Source organism: Bombus vancouverensis, chromosome 15, assembly GCF_051014615.1.
Source record: "Bombus vancouverensis nearcticus chromosome 15, iyBomVanc1_principal, whole genome shotgun sequence".
Lineage (NCBI taxonomy): Eukaryota > Metazoa > Arthropoda > Insecta > Hymenoptera > Apidae > Bombus > Bombus vancouverensis.
Window position 1 is genome coordinate 7,269,700 of NC_134925.1, and position 20,388 is coordinate 7,290,087.

At 35.6% G+C, this 20,388-nt stretch overlaps 2 protein-coding genes and 1 non-coding gene across 4 annotated transcripts in view; 2 read left to right on the forward strand and 1 right to left on the reverse strand.

The window, feature by feature from the left end:
* Positions 1-20,388, forward strand: part of Cog1 (conserved oligomeric Golgi complex subunit 1) — a 142,942-nt gene that overhangs the window by 65,084 nt on the left and 57,470 nt on the right. For both annotated transcript variants that reach the window (XM_033334907.2, XM_076625183.1), the window contains one exon: positions 10,671-10,825. The gene's annotated coding sequence lies outside the window, so the exon portion shown is untranslated. The remainder of the gene's footprint in view (positions 1-10,670; positions 10,826-20,388) is intronic.
* TRNAH-GUG (transfer RNA histidin (anticodon GUG)) lies at positions 115-186 on the forward strand. The gene has a single exon. It is a non-coding gene; the product is annotated as a tRNA-His (tRNA).
* On the reverse strand, positions 16,121-20,210 carry LOC117157139 (E3 ubiquitin-protein ligase MARCHF3). The gene is made up of 6 exons (XM_033334911.2): positions 19,973-20,210; positions 19,732-19,890; positions 19,164-19,335; positions 18,146-18,320; positions 17,504-17,694; positions 16,121-16,652 (listed from the first exon to the last, which is right to left on the reverse strand). The coding sequence occupies exons 1-6, from the start codon at positions 20,013-20,015 to the stop codon at positions 16,457-16,459; spliced, it is 936 nt and encodes a 311-aa protein (XP_033190802.1). The 5' UTR covers positions 20,016-20,210; the 3' UTR covers positions 16,121-16,456.

The window sequence follows — 20,388 nt, forward strand, 5'->3', positions numbered from 1 at the left end:
AATTAATCACAATTGTATCAGAGTAGAAAGATCTTCACGGTTGATGGATCAACTTGGTCATTGCTGGTAGCTATCATCGACCTTCCAGAATGTTCCAAACATAATACTCCAATAGCCGTGATCGTCTAGTGGTTAGGACCCTACGTTGTGGCCGTAGTAACCCAGGTTCGAATCCTGGTCACGGCAATGTGCCAAGGCACATTGTCACGGTGGAGGTTTATTTTTTTTTCTTTTTTATTTAATTTTCTCAAAAGTTTTCTTAGCTCGGTATTAACGAAAATAAAAATTTTCGATAGAATTACGATTCTCTTGTTGATTTGCTCGTGACAGTTCGTAAATTGGTGACCAATGAAGTAATTGACTGGAATTTGTATTAGCAAAGGAAATATATTTTACTATTACTGTAATTTGCATATTATTGTTCTAAATGTGTTAGAACATTGAAAGATCATGATAAAATTTTTTTCAAAAATAATTCTATGAATTTGAATGCTCTGAAATTTTTCGTCGAGCAAAGGATGATAAGATTTCTTACTGGGGATTTCCAAATAAAATTGAATCCTGAATTATTTTAAAATTCATATGATAATATAATTAATATTTGTCATATCAATGTCACTCAGATCAATCTGGAATAGTCCTACGTCTGATATAACTCGTAGAAATATGTGACATAAGCGAACGATAACGATACAAGTTTCCTATTATATTCGTTTTTTGTAACGAGTGCAGCTCGATGGACTAGTTAAATTAAGAGAAAGAAAAAATTCTGTCTAACGCGTATCCAGATATTTCATCAAAGTAATTTCATACAATACTCAAAATTGAAGTTTTATTTATAGAAGAATTATTTCATCAAAATTCTATTGAAGAGGTAAAATCAATTCAAATGTATTTACTTATAATTTATTCTTCTGCTTATGCATAGAACTTGTGGAAAAGTAGTCGAAGTAACAATGCTCATACATAAATACAGCAACATTTTTTAAACAACATTGAATATTGTACGTGATAGTTTCTAATGACGTTGCAAATATTTCTATACATTTAATTATTCGGACATGATAAACGTTTGTACAGAACCTCAATTTCATGCTCCATTATCGCTAATTTTTTTTGCATCTAATTACTATAAACAAACAAATGTGAACGAGGAAAATCTATTTTATAGACTCGAATAATAATCGACTAAAAATCTCTACTGCCATCAATTCGATTAAACTCACACCAGAAGATGCAAAGATTCACGAGATTTCAAATTATTAATCGACTAAAATTTCGTGAATATCGTAGCTTGTTAAACGTAAGAAAACGTGGCGTTTGCAACAGTAAAACTCCGGTTCAAGGAACTTCCCCGCGGATCAACAGGAAGTCCCTCGTTCGATCTTTACACGACTTCGCCAGCACGCTAAACCACAACGTGACAGGTCCAGTGGAACGTGTAGCGCGTTGCGGTAGGTCCTTGTCACGAGAACGATAAATCTCACGAGTGCAATATTCGCCACGAGAAACGTTCTCCGCCTGTTTCGCGGAACCATAATGAAAATTCCATGTAACTCAGATTCCAATACATACGAGTACATCTGTGCCCTATGTCGCAATCTGCTGGCAATAAATTCATTTAAATATCATAGAACGTTTCTGATAATACTAGCTGGAATTTCGACTGGAATTTCATTGCAGTTTTTACCATAATATTTAGACGCCGGTTACATCGTGAATCGTAAATAACCACGGAAAAGAAACTTCTCGGAACTTGGTTAAAAGAATGAGCTCGTGTGGATATCTTTCTGTTTCGTAAGGCTGTTCGAAAGTTTTCGGGAAATAGAAGGAAGTTGGAATGTACAGCGCTGTAGGAGACGAATGCATAAAATTCGCAAGCTGTTTGAAGAAGGAGAATTGAAAGTTGGACAGGATCGTGAAAAAGCATCGAAGGTCTCCGGAGACTTTAAAGCAAACGCAAGTTCAGGATTTAAGAGTTTTACGAATTGAAAATGCCAACAGTTTGAAAATTGAACGAAAGATGAGGATCGAAAATCTTACATTGCTTCATCATATTTCTCGATGATAATTTATTTGGCCTTTAACCCTTTAAATACGGCTGTTGTAAAAAGCCAGTGAATTGAGATTCTCGTAAATTACAACTGCGGCCGAAAGGCGATAGTTCGAAGAAATTATCGACCATTCTGTTTTATGATTACTCTGCTGTATCAATAATTATAATTTTGTATTTATCCTGCACTTTCTTTCCGCGAGACGAATATTTCTATTTCTGTGTAACCGCTTCTCACAAATAGGTTCACTTCAATTATATTGATAATGATATTGTATTTTTCATCTTTTCTGCATTTAGAGGAAATAACTTATGAAAATGTGCCGCTTAATAGATTAATTTATAAACAAACATATGATCAAGATATCTAGGATTCTGAAACAATTCTAATACTCAAGAGGGAAACGTTGCGTTATTAAGTAAATTATTAACACAAAAATCTTGCAGACACGGAAATTTATCTCGAATCTTTCAAACACAAAACATAGGATCCTGCAAGAAAAATTCTAAATATATCTGCTACGTTGTCGATCGATGCCATCGTTCAACGCGTGCAATATGAACGCTAAAGTACCGTGTTGGTTGGCACAGTTCCATCGTGTTCGTTCCCGTGGCCAACATACGTTATTATCCTCGTGCAGCTCGATTTTCAATCTTGTCGCACGCACACCGCATTATGCCGCGATATTTCTGGTACCCCTAACACCTTCGTGCCCCAAAACTGTTGCGATAAAGGAGCATAAATCACTCCTCGCCTGTTTTAGTACTCGTTTTCTATTTTCAGAATGGTCGAGACACAACCACGTTCGATTTTAACCGATATTAAAACCGCCAACTCTCAAACGTTAACGTTTAAAATAAACTTGTCGATGGATAGATACGTTACGTTTATGGGATATAATAGAAAAATAAATTTATCCTCGGTAAATCAATTTTTCTTTCCTGTTAGCGAACAACTATGAATTACGTGGGATTATAGAAGTTGGATATTTATTTATGTTTGGTAGAATTTTCAATCTGTATTTCCTAAATTTGATTGTCGTATCATTATCTTCCAAATTTTGACATTAGTTTTTACCTTCTCTCGAGTAAAATTCAGCTCAAAAGAAGGTTAGGTCTTCCCCAAATTTCGTTCACGTGTCAACCTTACGAAGCTCCCATGCTAATTAGATCACGCAGCTGTACTCGAGTCCTCGTCGATATTATACAAAAATACGACGCTAAATCAAGGAAACAAAAATCCGAAAATTAAAAAGGAAAAATACGAAAGAGAACATACCGGGGATATAATTCGAACACCGTCGTAAAAGAGTAGAAGAATGAAAGAGTGGGGGGCGTACCGAGAGTGGTTTGAAAATTAATGGCGGTGCAGCTCGAAAATTATCGCGAGCATTAATTACGATATTTACGAGACGAGGCGTCCGGTGTAGCTATCGTTTGTTTATTAATAACCTCGATAAATAAGTATCATGAAGCAATTATAAGTCGGCTGGACCGCCAGGAGCGACGTTCACGTACACTCGTGCAAACATGCTTCTATTTGTGAGGTTAGGTTTGGTTAGAGTGGGGGCGAACGTCGCGGAAAAAAGGGGGCGAAGAAAGTGATTCGATGAGAGTAGAGGAAGACTGCCGGCCGATTTATTGGCTCGCGTGTTGGAGGGCAACGGGTGGTGCTTGTTAAGCCGGCTTTACAGCGGCACGACCGCGGCCAGATACCTTTATCATCGACTATAAATTTCGGCAGCGCCCCGATAGAAAGGGTCCGCGCGTTTGTAATTGGCAATAATTCACGGGTAGGAACAGCCGCGAGAAACGAGCCTGTCGATTCACGATCCACCGTCGAGATCATCGCGCACTGTACCTACGCATGTACAACCGTATAGTTGCGATACAGCCGTTAAAGGGAACGAATTCTGCCTCGTCTTATTCTTCTTTGTCCCTCCTCTTCTTCTTTTTCGCGATCTGTACAAATTGAGACGTTTGTACGGCACACCGTTTCGAGATGTGCTCTGGGTATCTTGGGTGTTGTATCTTGGAAGCTGGAATCTTAGGTTAGAAAGGAGGCAAGGAGAGAAACAAAAGTTGTTGGAGAATGATGGGTTCAAGACTGTGTGATTGCAGGGGATTGGACGTGCAGATTACATTCCTTTTCGGTACATAATGCGAGGAGAATTGGAAGCTTGGCGTCCCGGGGAATTCTTGTCTGTGGCGGCGCTAGTGTCCTACGTATCATATTACGTATGATGACGTATTTTCATCGGAGCAAATGCACGTGATGTCTTTTAAATTGTTTCTTCTTGCCGCATAATTTGAGGTGCATCTTAGATATTGCGATTGCATTGTATTCTTTAATTGTTTCATTAAATTTAGTTAAATTAAAGGGCAATGAACGTGGTAATTATGCTCCTTTCGGATGCACAATGTCAGCAGATTTGGAACATTAAATGGCCAACGAGTTCTAGTCCGTGGTGGCGCTAGTGTCGTTTGGCGTATGTACAATTCTATAGAATGCAGTGTATTTTGATCGAGTTACATTCTTTAAAGATTGCGCCAAGAGATTGTACTGAATAGACAAAAGAATCGAATATCTTTGCAGGAATATTATAAATGGACAAATTCGTGCCCAGAATAAATAAGATCAAAAAGAAGAGGGATTATCGATCTGACAATATCTGTTTCCATATAATCTCGTTGTATATCTACAAAATTCATCCATACAAATCGAGGTAACTCGAAACTATTCAACTTTCTCCTCTATCATTCGGCTGCAATCAGACGTGAAATATAATGCATCCAGCTACGCAATCGGCTGTACACTTTTTAGCACGGTCATTCAACAAACATAAATACACCATGTCTAATACATCTAATCCAGTTTCCAACGTCTAGTGACAAGAAAATAAGATACTACAAGACGCCGCGATTACACGCAACTACAAGCAACACGCCTGTAACGAAACCGTATAAAACCGTATATATACCTCCTTTTCCTCATTTTTCCCGCAGACAGTACAAGTTCTAAATTGCAAGCTGCAGATGCTATAAATTCATCTCGATGTCTTTGGCTTATATAGTTCTTACCATCGTCATCGTTTTCCATTAAAAAAAAAAAAAAAAAAAAAAAGAGAGAAAAGCGGCTGGTCAGTTTTGGCGCGAAACGCCGAGTAATTCAAACGCAATTATCCGATCGTGAGGCGATTATCGATCGCAAGTCGATTAGGAGGCCATGGTAATTGCAGATAAGCATCCTTTTATTACTGATGGTCAAGACAAAAGTAACGTATTATTATAAGTAACTTTAGAGTCACAAAGAGCGTACTGCGGAAAATTGCTGGAATTTATCAGCCGAGCAGACGGCGAACAGAACTTGTCGCAGAATATCTTTATGGCTCAATCAGCGTTTGCAAATCGTTCGTAAATCATGGTTTCTTATGGCGGGCAGGGAAATAAAGGTGCGTTTTTCCGTCGTCGACGAGATGAGTTATCGCGCGCGCATGCTAGGGAAAATTTAAACGTGCGCTCGAGGGCGTTCAAGCCGATTTAATGGAGGGCACGGACGACAGAATTATTACTGGTGGGTAGAATGGCTTGGACAGAAGGTCGAAGGAAATTGAGGGGTTCGATAGTGAGATCGATCGATGTGCAGTCTAAATTGACGTTTATTTAATGGATACTAATCCAGTAAAGCTCTAGGTGGCCGTGTAGTTTGTATTTATGAACGTGCATGAAGGTAAGAACAATTTCATACAGTGCGTTTACGCTGCATTTCCATTTATTATCTGTAACCTGACCTCATTGCCTGAAAAGAGTTCACGAAGCTGTTATTACACGGTTCGCTCGGGTTAGTCACGTTACTCGAATTTTACTTCAAGTAATTTGAGATCTACTTTAAATACTGCTCTTCATTTGAAATATCGTTTCGAGATTCAAGCGAAATCGAGCTTCTTTCAACTGTTCCCTCATGGTCGTAGTATCGTTCATGCTGTTGTTGCTAAAATAAACTAAGTGAACTAGGAGAACTTTGTGTTCAATCGTACCGGGAGCATTACACTTCAGCAGGGAAGAGTTTCTTTCTTCTCTTCTGTAGCTACTTATCTTAGCCGAATGTCAGATTCCAATTATATCGAACAATTTTTTCTGACATCATATTTCCTTGTCTCAATGAACCATGCTTTTGTAATATTGTCTTTTTAATCATCTCTGCCATTGTTACACATATTTGAACATGCAGCATTTCTTGAAATTCTAGTTTAAGTTATCCATTACTTGAGACTAGGTTGCTTGAACTCAAACAACTTCAACTTAGGTAGCTTAAATTGCACGCGTGTGAACACGAACTTTAGATCAAGCAATCAAACCTGAAGAAAGCACCAGAGTAACAAAGATATTCATTTTATAAATATAATCAGGTTTCTTATTACGTGATTCTTCGAACATTATTAATGTTGTGTAACGTAAGTCAGCAATTTTTCCGAAAGATGATTCATGTGATTAATATTCAATTTCAAATTACTTATCTAAATTTAAAGACCATACAAGTTTAATACTGTTGCAAAGCGAATCATTCGCTTTTATCGATCTCAATATATCATTCGAGCCATATCGTTCCGGCTGTAATAAAAGCCGCTTGAATAGATCGATAGTCATCTATCGACCGTTTTATCTCGCTCGACATACCTTCTAACGAGGGTTAAAAAATACGAGACCGACGCTTGTCCGAACGAAAGTCATAGGATTAGAAAGCCGTATTATTTATGCAGAAATTTCACGCGTTTCTGCCCTCGATTTGCGGTTAATCGTCCAAGAATGCGTTGCGTATCCTGTCGTAAAGGAAGACCGTGGCCTCGTCCTTCACGCCCACCGCAGCTTTCATTCCTTGTCCTTCTTTTGTGATACCACGGCATAAGTGCTGCTTCGAAAATTCTAAAACGTTCCAGATTTCAAGGGATTTCAAGTTTTATCAAAAGTTTAGAATGTTAAAATTTCAAGTTGTCGGATTGTAGAATTTTCGAACCTTCAAATCTAAATTTCCAGATTTCGCGGTTGCAGAAATCTAAATTTCCGAAGTTCCAAACTTCCGAATCTTTCAATATTTTAATTTCCAAAGCGCTTAATTAAAATTTTCCAGTTCCAGCGTTCTCGAAGTTTCAAATAAAAATCTCCAAATTTCTCAGTCCCGAGAGATCCTTACACTCGCAGATTTTTAAATTCCGAGATATTCGGTATTTCCTATTTCCAAATTTCCAAGTGTTCACATTTAGAAAAACGAGAAGCTTGAAAAATTATTTCACAAAACACCGTGTATTTCTAACTATTTTAATAGATAGATTCTTTTCCCTGCGTACTCCTGCAAAGGCAAGGAGCAGACGTTCGATGCGTCACGAGCCAATAATTTGTGTCCCCCTATGGGTGTCATCCTGTTTTTACCCTTTCGAATTTACCCCGGCGGAGGCTTCATCCACTCATCTTGTGTCGTTCGTCCCGACGTTTTTTCCCCCGATCGTCTAGGAGGCTAGAAGCGTCACGTGCCGCTCGAGAATCTGGAAGAACCGGATGCATTCGCGGTGATGGCGCGTAAAAGATTCATTTCTTCCTCGCTTCGTATCCACGTGGAAAGAGAAGAGACTCTCGGTCTTCTATTTTCATCTGTACCCTCGATTGTCGAACTACGCTAGCGCGTTGTTACACTTCCATCGTTCATACCCCTCTCTTTTTTTTCTTTTTTTTTTTTAAATTGCTTATTCATTTCGTCATGTTACCAGCATTTTATAACTAGTTTTTTTGATATTTTATAGCGGAGTTTGAAGAAATATCAATTTCGTGGAAGCGATCATTCACGTAGATTGTTTTCTTTCTTTTCGATGTGTTATTTCTTTGGCTCTTTCTGTTTTCCCTTCCATTTCCTCTTTCTTTTTTTTTTCTTTTTTAACTTAGGTGCTTGTTCAGGTGTGCGCTTATGATGAGTCCGGTTCTTGCATTTCACTTGCTGGTGGATAGCTTGGATTTGTTTGGCTTATTTGATTTACTATGATTGATGGCGTAATTGAAGCAGGAAGAATGTGGCTATTTAATTGGTATAAATGTTTGCGAAAGGGGACCATATAATATGTATTTATGTAGTTAGATCATTCCGATTAAAATAATTAATTTATGAAGTACATATTACGCTATATTATATCATAATTTAGTAATAAAAGTCAGTAAAGACCAATAATAAAATTCAGTTCGTGAGAACGACTTCAATATATCTGTCCAATTTCTTACTTTACTGGTTATCCATATCTTATTTTCTACATTTACTTATCGCGCCTGTGTATCTCGTCCTGGCAACGCAACAACATGCAGCCACTGCAATTTAATAACAAAAATTAGAAACCAGTACACCACCCTACAACCGTTTCATAAATTATCACTTTTACTAATTTCCATATGAATAGAAGACCACGCGTCGTCCCAATGCTTTTTCCAGTAAAACAGAGATACAGCTACAAGCGAGGTATAACGTGAGAATTTGTGTTACATGTTCTGAAGTACAAACCGTTAGAAACATCAGATTTTCTTATCCCCTTCGCGTAAAGATGAATTTAAAACAATAATCGTAGGAATTACTTAATAATAGATTCATTTCAATTATCGACTTTAATTACACATAAAAAGATCCTTTATTGTAATATTTCCATACAAACATCCTCATACATGTATTAGTATACATGAGATACAAAAGCTTTCAAATTCCAATTCATTGATTAAAAATGCTGGTACAATTACATACAAACACTTACGTAATGTGTAAATTATATATAAATATAATTAACATTCTCCACTTCAGAAAATATAATTGTATTCTGTGTTACGAAAGCCTTATCTTTCATTATATCCTCTGCTTATCTTGTAAACTTTATTTGACCAAGAGAGAGAATTGAATTAGCACGCGAAAATATGCGTAAGATTGCGTACGTTTAATGTGCATAGTATACGGTATGTTCGCTGTTAATAAAAATTAATTATAACATACAATTAAAATTTTCCACTAAGAGACATAGTTGCATTCTGTATTACAAATTAAACGTATCATAGAAGCATCATCTTTCATTATATTCTATGTGTATTCATGAATCTATTTAGTAAACTTTATTTGAGAGCTATAGTATCGAAATTTAGTATACCGATTTTTGAAAAATATTGAAATATTTATTACAATCTGTTTCTCTGACATTCCCGATTTTACTGTGTCAAAGACCAGTCTGAATTGTCATGTCCACATTCAATTCAGTTTCAAACGTCCCCATGTCTATCTCATACCAAAACTTGTCTTGTCTTGCAGTAGTATCAGTGGGCTATTTCAAACTCAATCTTAAAAATTACCATTTATAACGTTGACAGAACTAGCTATATATTAATATAAATTGAACCTATGAGAATCAATAAAACCGATATACATATGTACCAAGAGCTAATGTTAAGAAATTATCTGATGCTGACAGACTTGTGACATGATAATGACTGCCGAAATATTAATAATTTTCTATATTATGAAAACGTAATTGATGGCGCGGCTATAGATTTGGTTCATGATCTTGAAAACGCGTTAACTGTGTGAAGAAAGCAGGAGTAAGGTCTAACTGTTCTAACAATTCTAAACTCTTATCTAAACTTCTGTTTAATGTCGAAAAAAGAATATCCTATCTGTACTTTGCATTACTTATTTTCTACAGCTATTTCAATCTTTTTATCAATGCATGACTCAACTTGAATACTATGTAAAGTTTTCATTTTAATAACTAACTCTTATCATTAATTATATTAAATAATTACTGGATTTATTTTGCAATTATATTTAATTATGCAACAAATATATTTAGTTTGTAGCTAATATTTCAAAAATTATAAAAGTAATTCTTTTTCATTTTTGAATGATAATTTCAATTAATAAATATTAGTACTATATTTTGCAGAAGATATGTTTAAAATTTTACTTTAAATATTTAAAAATTAAAATCCATAAATATCTCAAATTGTTTACGGTGAACATAGCTAATTTTAAAATTACACTCATTTGACCGAGAGAGAAAATTAAATTAGCGCGCGAAAGTATACATAAAAGTATGTATATACATAAGGACGCTTTGCTTATCGGAAATCGACCGAGTCCTGTTCGTGTCGGCTCGTGCCATCTCTCCCCTCCCTCTCCCCACCCTATAGCGACGCGAACCTGTTGCGCAGGGGTTTATTCTTCTGCCGAAAATCATTGCGTTAGGATGTATTACCACGTTGGAAGTATGTCATATTCATTAATTACGTAGTAATTCAATTTCGACTTTGCAACCATTTCTACGCTACGATTAACTTCATTTCCTTAGTACGTATATGTTTAATCGTTCCTTTAACTATTATTATCGTAAAGTCAAGTAGTTATTCGATATATTGTTATAGTTTTTCCGTTGGTGTTGCATCGGTGGCCATATTTGAAGGTTAGAGTCACCGCCAATTATAAGTGCCTTGTACAACGAGCTTTTGAATTCGATTATTGTTTTATTTTTATATAATTGATTTTAATTATTGCTAATTATTGGTTTATCGTAAATTTGCTTTAAACTGTTGGTTTTGTTTTGTGCAGATTGTTGGCTGGTTGCATGGGTGAAATTGAGAGAATAGGAGTTTGCAATATGGACGTCGCAGGTGATCTATGATCGATAAAGCAAATTTGTGGAGGCCAGTAGAGACGCCATTGATGATTTACAGTCAACCCGTTAACATTTCACGCAGGATTTGGTAATGTTTGCATTTTGATGATATGTATAACACAGATAGACGTTTAGTAGTTCTAGTTTTTAACTGTTCTATCTACACTATATAGTTTTGTAAATTGAGAGAACTTTATTTAAAATTCATGAAGTTCGATACCTACTCGATATGTAGTAGCAGAAAAAGACTGAATATTTTTTCGTTCTTAGTAGAATTTTCATAATATTATCATGAATTCGTATTCCGTATACCAATGAGGCATGGTTGAATTGGTTAATTATATTTTTATGAAAATGAAGTTAGAACAGTTAAGAAGTAAGACGACGGTATGCATACGTTTATATCCACTTTTTATTGATTCATTGTCAAATTATAATATTAGTAGGTACCTACCTACTAATCTAACTTATCTAAGTTGCTATTTAATTTATTTCTATACAAATAGATTGGTAATTAACGTATGCATAATTAAGAGTGATATTTAAGTAAATAAAGAAGTATAAAGTAGATAAGTAGAAAATAGATACGTAATTAAGTAGATAAAATAACATAATTCTTTATGAGAGATATTTCACTTTCTTAATTTATTTTAAATATCAGTTATACTAAATTTTTATTGTAATGAGGAAATAATATTTACAATCTTTATGTTATAAATAAATGAAATAAAGTCTCATACAGAGTTATACAAGTAGTTAAAAATTTAATTTGAACTTTGAATTTGAAAATTTATTTAATTAATGAATAAATGAATAAATTAATCGTTTTACATGATTAATTTAATCATTTTTCCTAGTGATTAAATCAATCACTTTGTATAGTAATTAAATTAATCATTTTGCGAACATACATCAAAAGGAGAATTTGTTTCTAAATTGATGTTTGAAATTAAACATTAATTTTTGCTCATAAATGGACAATCATCATTTGATATACAATTATTAATTGCATCAATGTGATAAAGTTTGATGTATACTTATTTTTAATTATATCACCGTGTCATGGTTATGAATTATACAATATGTGCAGCAAGTAATCTGAGCTGGTTACTTGCGATCGTGATTACGCAGTTAGGTAGCTAAATGATTTATAAGGTTACAAATTAAAATTTATTAGAATGTAATTTTCTTAATTGAATATTCATGGTAATTCTTAACTCAATGATTGGTAATTTAATCGTAAAAAGAAAAGAGGATCGGATTAATATACATCTATCTGCTTTTCAAGATCGTGTATCCTAATTAGCTTAAAGTTATTGTTTGTAAGAAAATATTCATGATATCATAAGATTATCCTACATTTGCTTGCTTGAACTTTGACAGGTTCTAAAACGCAAAGCTTCGTGAACTAGAGTTTTAAAGCTTTCAAAGTTAAATGTTAAAATATAGGAAGATACATTTTGAAGTTTCTCCAAGCTGGGAGAGCTCAACCTTCAAGAATGAAACTTCAAGGCTTCGAAATCTGCATTTTAACCTTACAAGGCCTGAAGAAATGACCGGTTCCAAAATTTAATTTAAAATTGTACATTCATTGTTACTTCTTTTGTTAATACAACTTTGTGTTAATTCTTATATTATCCGATTAATCAGCTTCTCAATTTTTGTTAATATAAGAATTTACATAAAGTTAGACGAACAAAAGAAATAACAATGAATGTACGATTTAAAATCAAATTTTGAAACCGAGCCTGGTAACGTTTTAGTGTTAAACCTGCGAAAACTAAATGGGGAAGGAAATTGCAATAGGTGAGTCGTAGAACTTCAAACATTCAGACTTTAATCATCAGAACGAAATGCATTGCGTGTCAGGTCTAACCTTGCGTGTCAAGTGGAAGCAGGAAGTGTCGTCGTCGTCTACATGAACTAATCCTGTATAACTACTATCCGGATACCATCTAAAATCTAGAAGACCCTAGGAGTCCGCAAACAGTTGCCAACGATAACGATAAAGTTATCTATGTTTCCTGAATACAAATGAGCGTATTATGTAAATCTACTTTCCATCGAAACATCCGAATCGAAGTTTTATTAGAGAAAAATGAATGTGGGAGCTGGTACGTTGCAAGTGTACATGGGTGGGAATTAAGATAAAAACGCTATTAAAGGGTACAAGACGCTTCAAACTTACGTATGCAAATGGTAATTGTTATTAGAAAGAGGGGCGTAGTTTCTGAAATTGCTCGGATTAAGTTGTAACGTTTTTTCAAATGGCCATTGATACAGACATCGGAGTATCTATTTATTTGAACGATGTGTATAAGTTTCTTTTATTTAGGATTTTATGTACTTATATGTACCCTTCGTTACCGATAAGGATTCTTTTATTTTCTTAGAAAGTTAGACTCGCTTCTTACTTGCACCTGCCACGCTATATGTATGTCTGATACGAGTTTTCTATGTAATTTAAGGGCGTTCGTTATTCCTGTAATGATGTTTGATATTTATAGTTTCTGCAGTTAGAAGATTCTATAAACTGCCTTTATGTTCTTCTTTTACTTTTCCCTGTTCTTAGTTATTTTCTGGAAAAATTGTACATATCTTGATTTCACGGAGTGAGACTGCTATTGCTAATTAGTTTCTTGCGATTCACGGGATGGAATGTTATTCGATATTGTAGTATACGATCACTGCAATATTTTATATCTTCGTTATAGCCTCTCAACCACCTTCGAAACCAATTATATTTATTTATATAATATTAATCGTCGCATCAAATAAATTATACGTATTACAGATACATATACAGTATACCAAACAACATAAAAATTGGTTTTTTAATTTATTCACTTCTTCAAGATTCTAAGTCTTAAACTTGATCTGCCCTCCTGAAAGAACCAAAGAACGCATTTTGGTTCATGAAAAACCATAGAATCTAATCTTAGCATCTTAATCTCTACCTAATCCAACCTCGTATATCAATTCATACATATACAGGGTGTCTCACCTAACGCCGCCACCTCAGATACTCTCATATTTGTGGCGATACAGAAAAGTGTTCCAGACAAAAGTTGTACGGTACCTGTGCTTTTGTCCATTCGATCTTGCAAGGGTCTTGCAACGTCCATTAAAAGTGACATTAAGATTTGTAAATTTTAAAGTTTCTTTCTCCACAGTGGATAATACAAAACAGACGTGAGTTTGTAGTGTTTCGAAAACGTCTGAATATCAGTTACGAGAATATGTAATAAAGAATGGACGTATTGATTAAACCACCTTTACAGGACGTTTTAAAATCATCGACAGGTCGAATAGATAAAAAAGCACAGTACGTCCACCTCGATACCGCACAAGCATCGTCGCAGATAGACAGTAATCAAAGGTAGCAGAGCCAGGTGAGTCACCCTGTTTATTATCCTGTACTATTTATCTTTTCTTACAATTTTCTAAATCACCCTATATAACTTCAAAAGCAAGCTTCGCCCGCCTCATCCCACGAATCATACACACTTCATAAACCATTTTTCTTGAAAGTAGACCTGCAACTCTTCAGAACCTTAAGACGTCCCTGTTATTTAAAAATCCCGCCTTCGTTCGCATTAACGCGAGAAGCGGTTTTATTAAAAAGAAATCACAAGGCGTGTGTATGGCGAGGCTTCTCGAGGTCGAACAACGTTATCTAACGAGATAAACGCCAATCCAATAAACATTGTAGAAAGAGCAGAAACGGCTTAGCTGTCCGTCGAGAGGGGAGCGTGCAATTATACGAATGCTTATTAAAACGCAGCCGCTTTATCGCCGCTAATTTCACGTGAAACGGGCAGAAAATTGAGTTTCTTGGTTTCTGCGAGGCATGTGCTGGTGAAATAAGAGGACAGAGCCAGCGGGAAATGCCGGTTCCGAAAAATAAACGACGAGGCTCAAAGATGGAATACACGACAGTAGGTGGTGCAAAGAGAGCAAACCGAAGGATTCAGAGCTGGTTGTGGTTTAATGACCTCTGCTATCCTCTTTTTTCTCGCGTATCTCGTATGAGATAATGCGATGCACATGCTTACGGAACATTTATTTATTTTTTTCGCAAAATTGAACATCGGAGACGATTCGTATTTGCGAGAGACTTGCTCATTTTTGGTGCTTCGTGGATTGAACCTGTTGCGCTTGTTCGATCGAGAGGATGAATTTTTGGAAGAGAAGAGAGTTAATTTCGATGGGAATTGGAATCTCCGATGACCGAACGAGCGCGAAACTGGGAAGAATAAAAGCGTGGAATTTTGTGGAACGTTAAATGTTTCTGGTAGAAGAAACAGTTTGCAAAAGTGGGAACAGCGATGAGAAGAATGAGAAAATGAAAATTAACAAGTTGAGAAATTGACGAACTTTCGGGAATTTAGAAGCTTGGATATTAGCATTAAATATTTGTAAATCTGACACTTTGAAAACTCGAATATTCTGAAGATTTAAAATTCAAGCACTTGAAAATGTAATTTAGAGTTAGTTTACCCCGGGATTAAATCTGTTTTTGGAAAAAAGAATGAGAAAGTCCTAGCATTTAGAAGAAAAATATTCTTCTTTCCATAGATAAATTGAATTTGTATTGTTTAGAAAGATATTATATCAATTGGCTTTTCAGTTATCGTACACGCCAGTCTAAAAAAAAATGATTAAACGTGACCGTTCAAAAACTTGATAAACAATGAGAAGAACTGAAATAACAAAAATTACATTTCTACTTGAAAACTATATTTACATTCTGAAAAGTCTGTTCTTATATAACCAGTAGTTAACTTAAAAAAAATTCATGAAAATGAATTGCTTTCATCGCTGTTTCCCACTGCAAGAAAGTAAAATCATCCCTCTTTTGGGTTAGCCGAATTAAATCGTGACGCGTCTCTCTTGTAATAACTTTCGATCTATCGAAAGTGAACTGCAACGGTACCTTTAATCGTGGACAACTTCTGGAACCTGGTTTACCCAGTTAACTTTTATTTTTACTCTCATAACTTTCTACAGGAGCAAGGAAATATTTTCGAACTTTTCCCTTCTGTATTTTCCATTTAAATTCCATCCTCACTTTCGTTCGTCTTTATGTTGAATCTTCTTCGCTTACGCAACTCTTTCTGGTTCTTCATCTTCCTCGATGCACAAAGCGTAAATCTTTGTACATTAAGAAACTTCTAAGAAACTATTTCCTAATTTAAAACATTTAATAATATGAAAATGAGAAAACAGTGATCTTTACTCTAACATGTTTTAATTTATTCAATTTGCAGAAATCAGAAAACGAAAAGAGAACTACTTCTTCCTGCAAAGATTACTCACAATAACAGCGAAATAAAAAGAAGCAAGCCATCGTACAATGGAATTGTTTTATTAGTAACAGCCTAATTAGTAGAATTAATGTTTTATTAGTAACAGCGCAGCTATTTGAAATTTCACAACAATCTTGAGCAAGTCACTATTAATCGTTATCATAAGATGAACCAAAATTATAAATAACACTATTGCAAGAATAATGGCGAACATGATGCTGACAGCTGATTTTTATAAATTATATCAACTTTCCGATTTATTCTCGTACGAAGATAACAGACAACCGGAAGCGACGTGGAAACTCATGCAGTTTGATGCGATTAATTGTCCTCGATGGTTAGTAACCAGCTCGATTAGAGCCGCCTTTTAATGAAACCAAATTACCAGCAATTAAATCTTGCGTGTAGATTCATTCGGACCGATCGATCGACGTGACGTCGCGTATTTCCATCGTCTCGTCGTCCGCGTACGGCCTCTGCTGGTGAAGATGGTTATCGGTGGTCCTTTCTTGCCTCGAATTCGTCTCAGCGTTGTTGAAGTCGTCAGGAACCAAACGTATGACGAAATTGCTCCTCCAATAACGGCGCCATCTACGCCCGTGCAGTCTGATAATTTACACGGTCGCTTAACCAGGTTATTAAGTTGTATCGGTAAATTATTAACCAGATAGATTTATAGAACAGGACTGGTAAATAAGATAAGAACCTGATTACGAGCGTGATTTAGTTAACGAAACTCGATACGATAAATCTGCATTGAATTGGCATAATATTTTTATTTAATGGTAATACGCCACTAAATGATAGTTTTGCTAGAATAGTGAATAAATGACAATATTGTAGTTGAAGGCGAAGGCGAGGTAAAGCGATTCGAAACGGAAAAAAGAATGATGCGAGTGGAAGAGCGAGTTGTTTGATGGAATTCGCCATCACAGTCAGATTAATTTTCTTCGACTATGTATATAAGTATTTGTATGGATTATGGTTTGCGAACTTCTTTTCAGGTAACGTAATATCATCGTGAAAATGCAGGCATGTGGTAATTAACGCTAGAGCTACTGCTCGCGTAATAAATGTTCTGTATGATTCAAATGATATTAATTCAAATAGATAATTTTATATAATTGTGTCTCTATGTAAATCAGAATCAGTATTGATTTCTGCAAAATTATCTGTATGCTTGCGGTAATTGTAAAAAGAAGCAAATCTAAAATCCGTCGTTTTTTAGGGTTCGATGATACGTCCAGTGTTAGCATTTTGGAACACTTGGCCGAATTACTATACAATCTCCATGGTGAAATGAAATGTGATTGATTCTGTTCGATTATGTGTACAAATATCTATGTTCATTTTGTGTGGCCTGGGAATTTCTTTTTTCTTTTTTGGTTTTTTGGGGGGAATATAATATAATACGTGAGATGTAGAAACGGAGGAAAGGAAAATGGTAATGAACACACCTGGCCAGAGTAATTATCCAACCCCAGTAAGCGATTAGAGTAAGGGAACAAGTGGGAAGCATGGCAACGATCATCCAGGGCATCTCTTGCAGGCCTCGTTTTAGCAACATTCTTAGAGCCAGGACACAGATGTAGCAGGAAAACAGGGCTAATGGCGTGGTGACTACTAGATACAATATATCTAGAAGCATCTGGAAATATAGCGTTTTCCTTTCAATGAATGATATTTGGGACAAGAGTTTGTATTCTTCGAGACAATTTGATTTGATTTCAAAGGCAAAAAGCTCTGTAACAGAGCATATTCAGAAACATATTAGCATAACATTTGTATTACTTCAAAGAGTTATTTTTAATCAGAAATTGAATTGCAATTATTTTTTCTAAAGATGATATTTTGTCAAAATTTTTCTGGAAAAGAAGGATAATGAATTCTGTGGAAGAATTTGAAAGAACATAGTGGGGAAAATGAAAGTGAAAGTGGTATCATAGCGTACGATTAATTGATTCAAAGAATACTACTTAATAAAAATGGACTTTGATGTTTCTCATAAAAATATGGAATATTATGAGAATTATTGACTTATGAAATAATGATAATGTGGATCATCTTTAGGTGAATGGTGAACGATGAATATGTCTTACTTGTCGAGTCACTATCACGGTATTGAACCATATTACAACACTACGGATGATGTTGTGACGTGGTACTCTTTTAGTGGCGTACTTGTAGCCGCAAAGCTCGCATCTAGAGTGACCCGATTCTGTCAGCCATCTTTCAAGACATTCTACGTGTACCAGCGCTACTGTCCCACGACACCTGTCACGTTTATCCAAAATAATAAATGCATTTAAATATTCTATATCAAGAGTCATCGATCACGTAAGATTCTTTGCTTTGAATAAATAATTTCATTGAATTATTGAAACATTTACCAATCGATAATCTATTAATACAGTACATTTAGTAAATCAGTTTGAAGCTTGAAAACATTCTTACCTGAGAATAAAAACAGTTGAGAATGAAATAATAAATGGATCAAGATATTATTTAACCGAGAATCATCAATCATGTAAGTCTTTTTCGTTTGAATAAATAATTCCTATTGAAACGTTTACCAATCGATAACTTACTAATACATTACATTTAGCAAATCAATTTGAAGCTACAAAAGTTCTTGCAACGTATCGCAAGAAAGAAAATTCTTACTCGAGACTGTTGACAGAAAAATTAGATAATCGAAAATAAAAGGCGGAGATAAGAAATCCTTGAACACTGAAAAGTATCAGGAAAACGGGAAATTGAATAATTAGAAGCTCAAAGTATCTAAAATTTCCGTCAAATGTAAGAAATTTTTAAATAAATTTTTAAAAAACGCGAGAAAAATGCAACACAATTTCAATTTCAGAAATTCTACTAACGGATACATCGACATATTCTCTGAATCATTCTCTTGGCAAATCAGAAATATATTTCTGGTTTTATAATTGCATCAGAGCATCGATGTTAGTCTATGGAAAAGAGTTAAGCATTCGGTAGATCGAACCTGATAATATCTTAATCTAGATGTGACTGAAACTATGTATTCCTGTTATTACAAGATGCAGTGTAGGAATCCGATTAGCCGGACAGATAAATTGTAGTGGACATCGATAAGCTCACTTGCAAGCTGAGATCAAAGGGCCGAGATACGCGTAGGACGATAATGTCGACGTTTGACTGTCAACTCCACGAATAGGTTGGTTCTGTCTTTCGTAACTGGCTCGATTCTCGTCGACCGTTGAGAAACTGCCCATGTGGCATATTCGACAAATATCTCCGGACACCCGAGACTCTATAAAGAATTTTTGGATATTTTTTGGAAATAATAAGATTCTTTATGTAAAACGTGTTCGTTATAATAATATGGAAAAATAATGGAAAGAAGATGATTGCAGAGAAAACTATTAGAAACGATAGAAAGCTTCATATCGAGGAAACAAAACAAAATAACATAGTTATAGTATAATAGATCACTTGTTTACATAATATAGTACATTTAGCAATTTGCCTATTTTAAAGTGTAGCTTGTCGTAAAAATAATTAATAAACTTTTTATAGGATAGAAGAAGAAATGTACGAAATTGACATCTTGAAAGAAATGTACATCTTCGAAACCGTGATGTCTGGAATGTACTTCGATTGAAACTTAAAAAAAATCATCACCTGCTCCATATTACCATGAACCTACCATCATCGCTCCCTTTCTGATCGGCCAAGCTTCTCTTTACGCCTCCTTCGTCCCTCGTTCTTTGCTCGATAGAAGCTTTGTGGCCGGACGTCACAGCCTCGACACACGATCGTTTACCACCGAGATTTTGCAACAGGATTTGCTTATCCGTAGACAGATCTGAAACGAGATGACGCGAGCCCCGAAACGGGTTGAGAATGGCCCGCGTCCGTGAGATGGTCGATCGAATCGTTGTTCTAACCTGTATCGTTGGCGGCGGCGTCATCAGGCTGATCGTTTGACATCAAAAAGGCGGCTGCGTCATTGTGTCGGGCCGTGGAGCCGTGAATTTTTCGCCGCTGGTTGTCTGTCGCGATCGCGATCAGTCCTGCTGCTTTATTTCGAACGGTGCATCAGGACTGATTCGTCCTGGATCTCGTATCGTGATTTTGTACCTACCGCAACGTCGGACTCAGTGAATCCATCTTTTAACCGTCACGAAACTCGCCGCACCTGATGCGACAGTTGAAGGCTCAACGAAAGCGAGAATGGAGAGTAAAGGCCTGTTCACACGTGGCAGAAATCAAGAGTAAGAGAAAGTTTAAAGAGAAAGGAGTGAGATCGAAAGTTTGTACAAATTACTAAAATCTATTTAAAATGCTCTTTTCATCGTTGTAA

What these genes read in the sequence shown, in the direction of transcription:
- LOC117157139 (XM_033334911.2), bottom strand. Translation starts at nt 20,015, where the DNA reads ATGTCAAACGATCAGCCTGATGACGCCGCCGCCAACGATACAG. An exon ending in CGCCGCCGCCAACGATACAG is followed by an intron (nt 19,891 to 19,972) that starts GTTAGAACAACG and finishes ATCTCGTTTCAG; the next exon opens with ATCTGTCTACGGATAAGCAA. An exon ending in TGGATAATTACTCTGGCCAG is followed by an intron (nt 16,653 to 17,503) that starts GTGTGTTCATTA and finishes GTAAATTATCAG; the next exon opens with ACTGCACGGGCGTAGATGGC.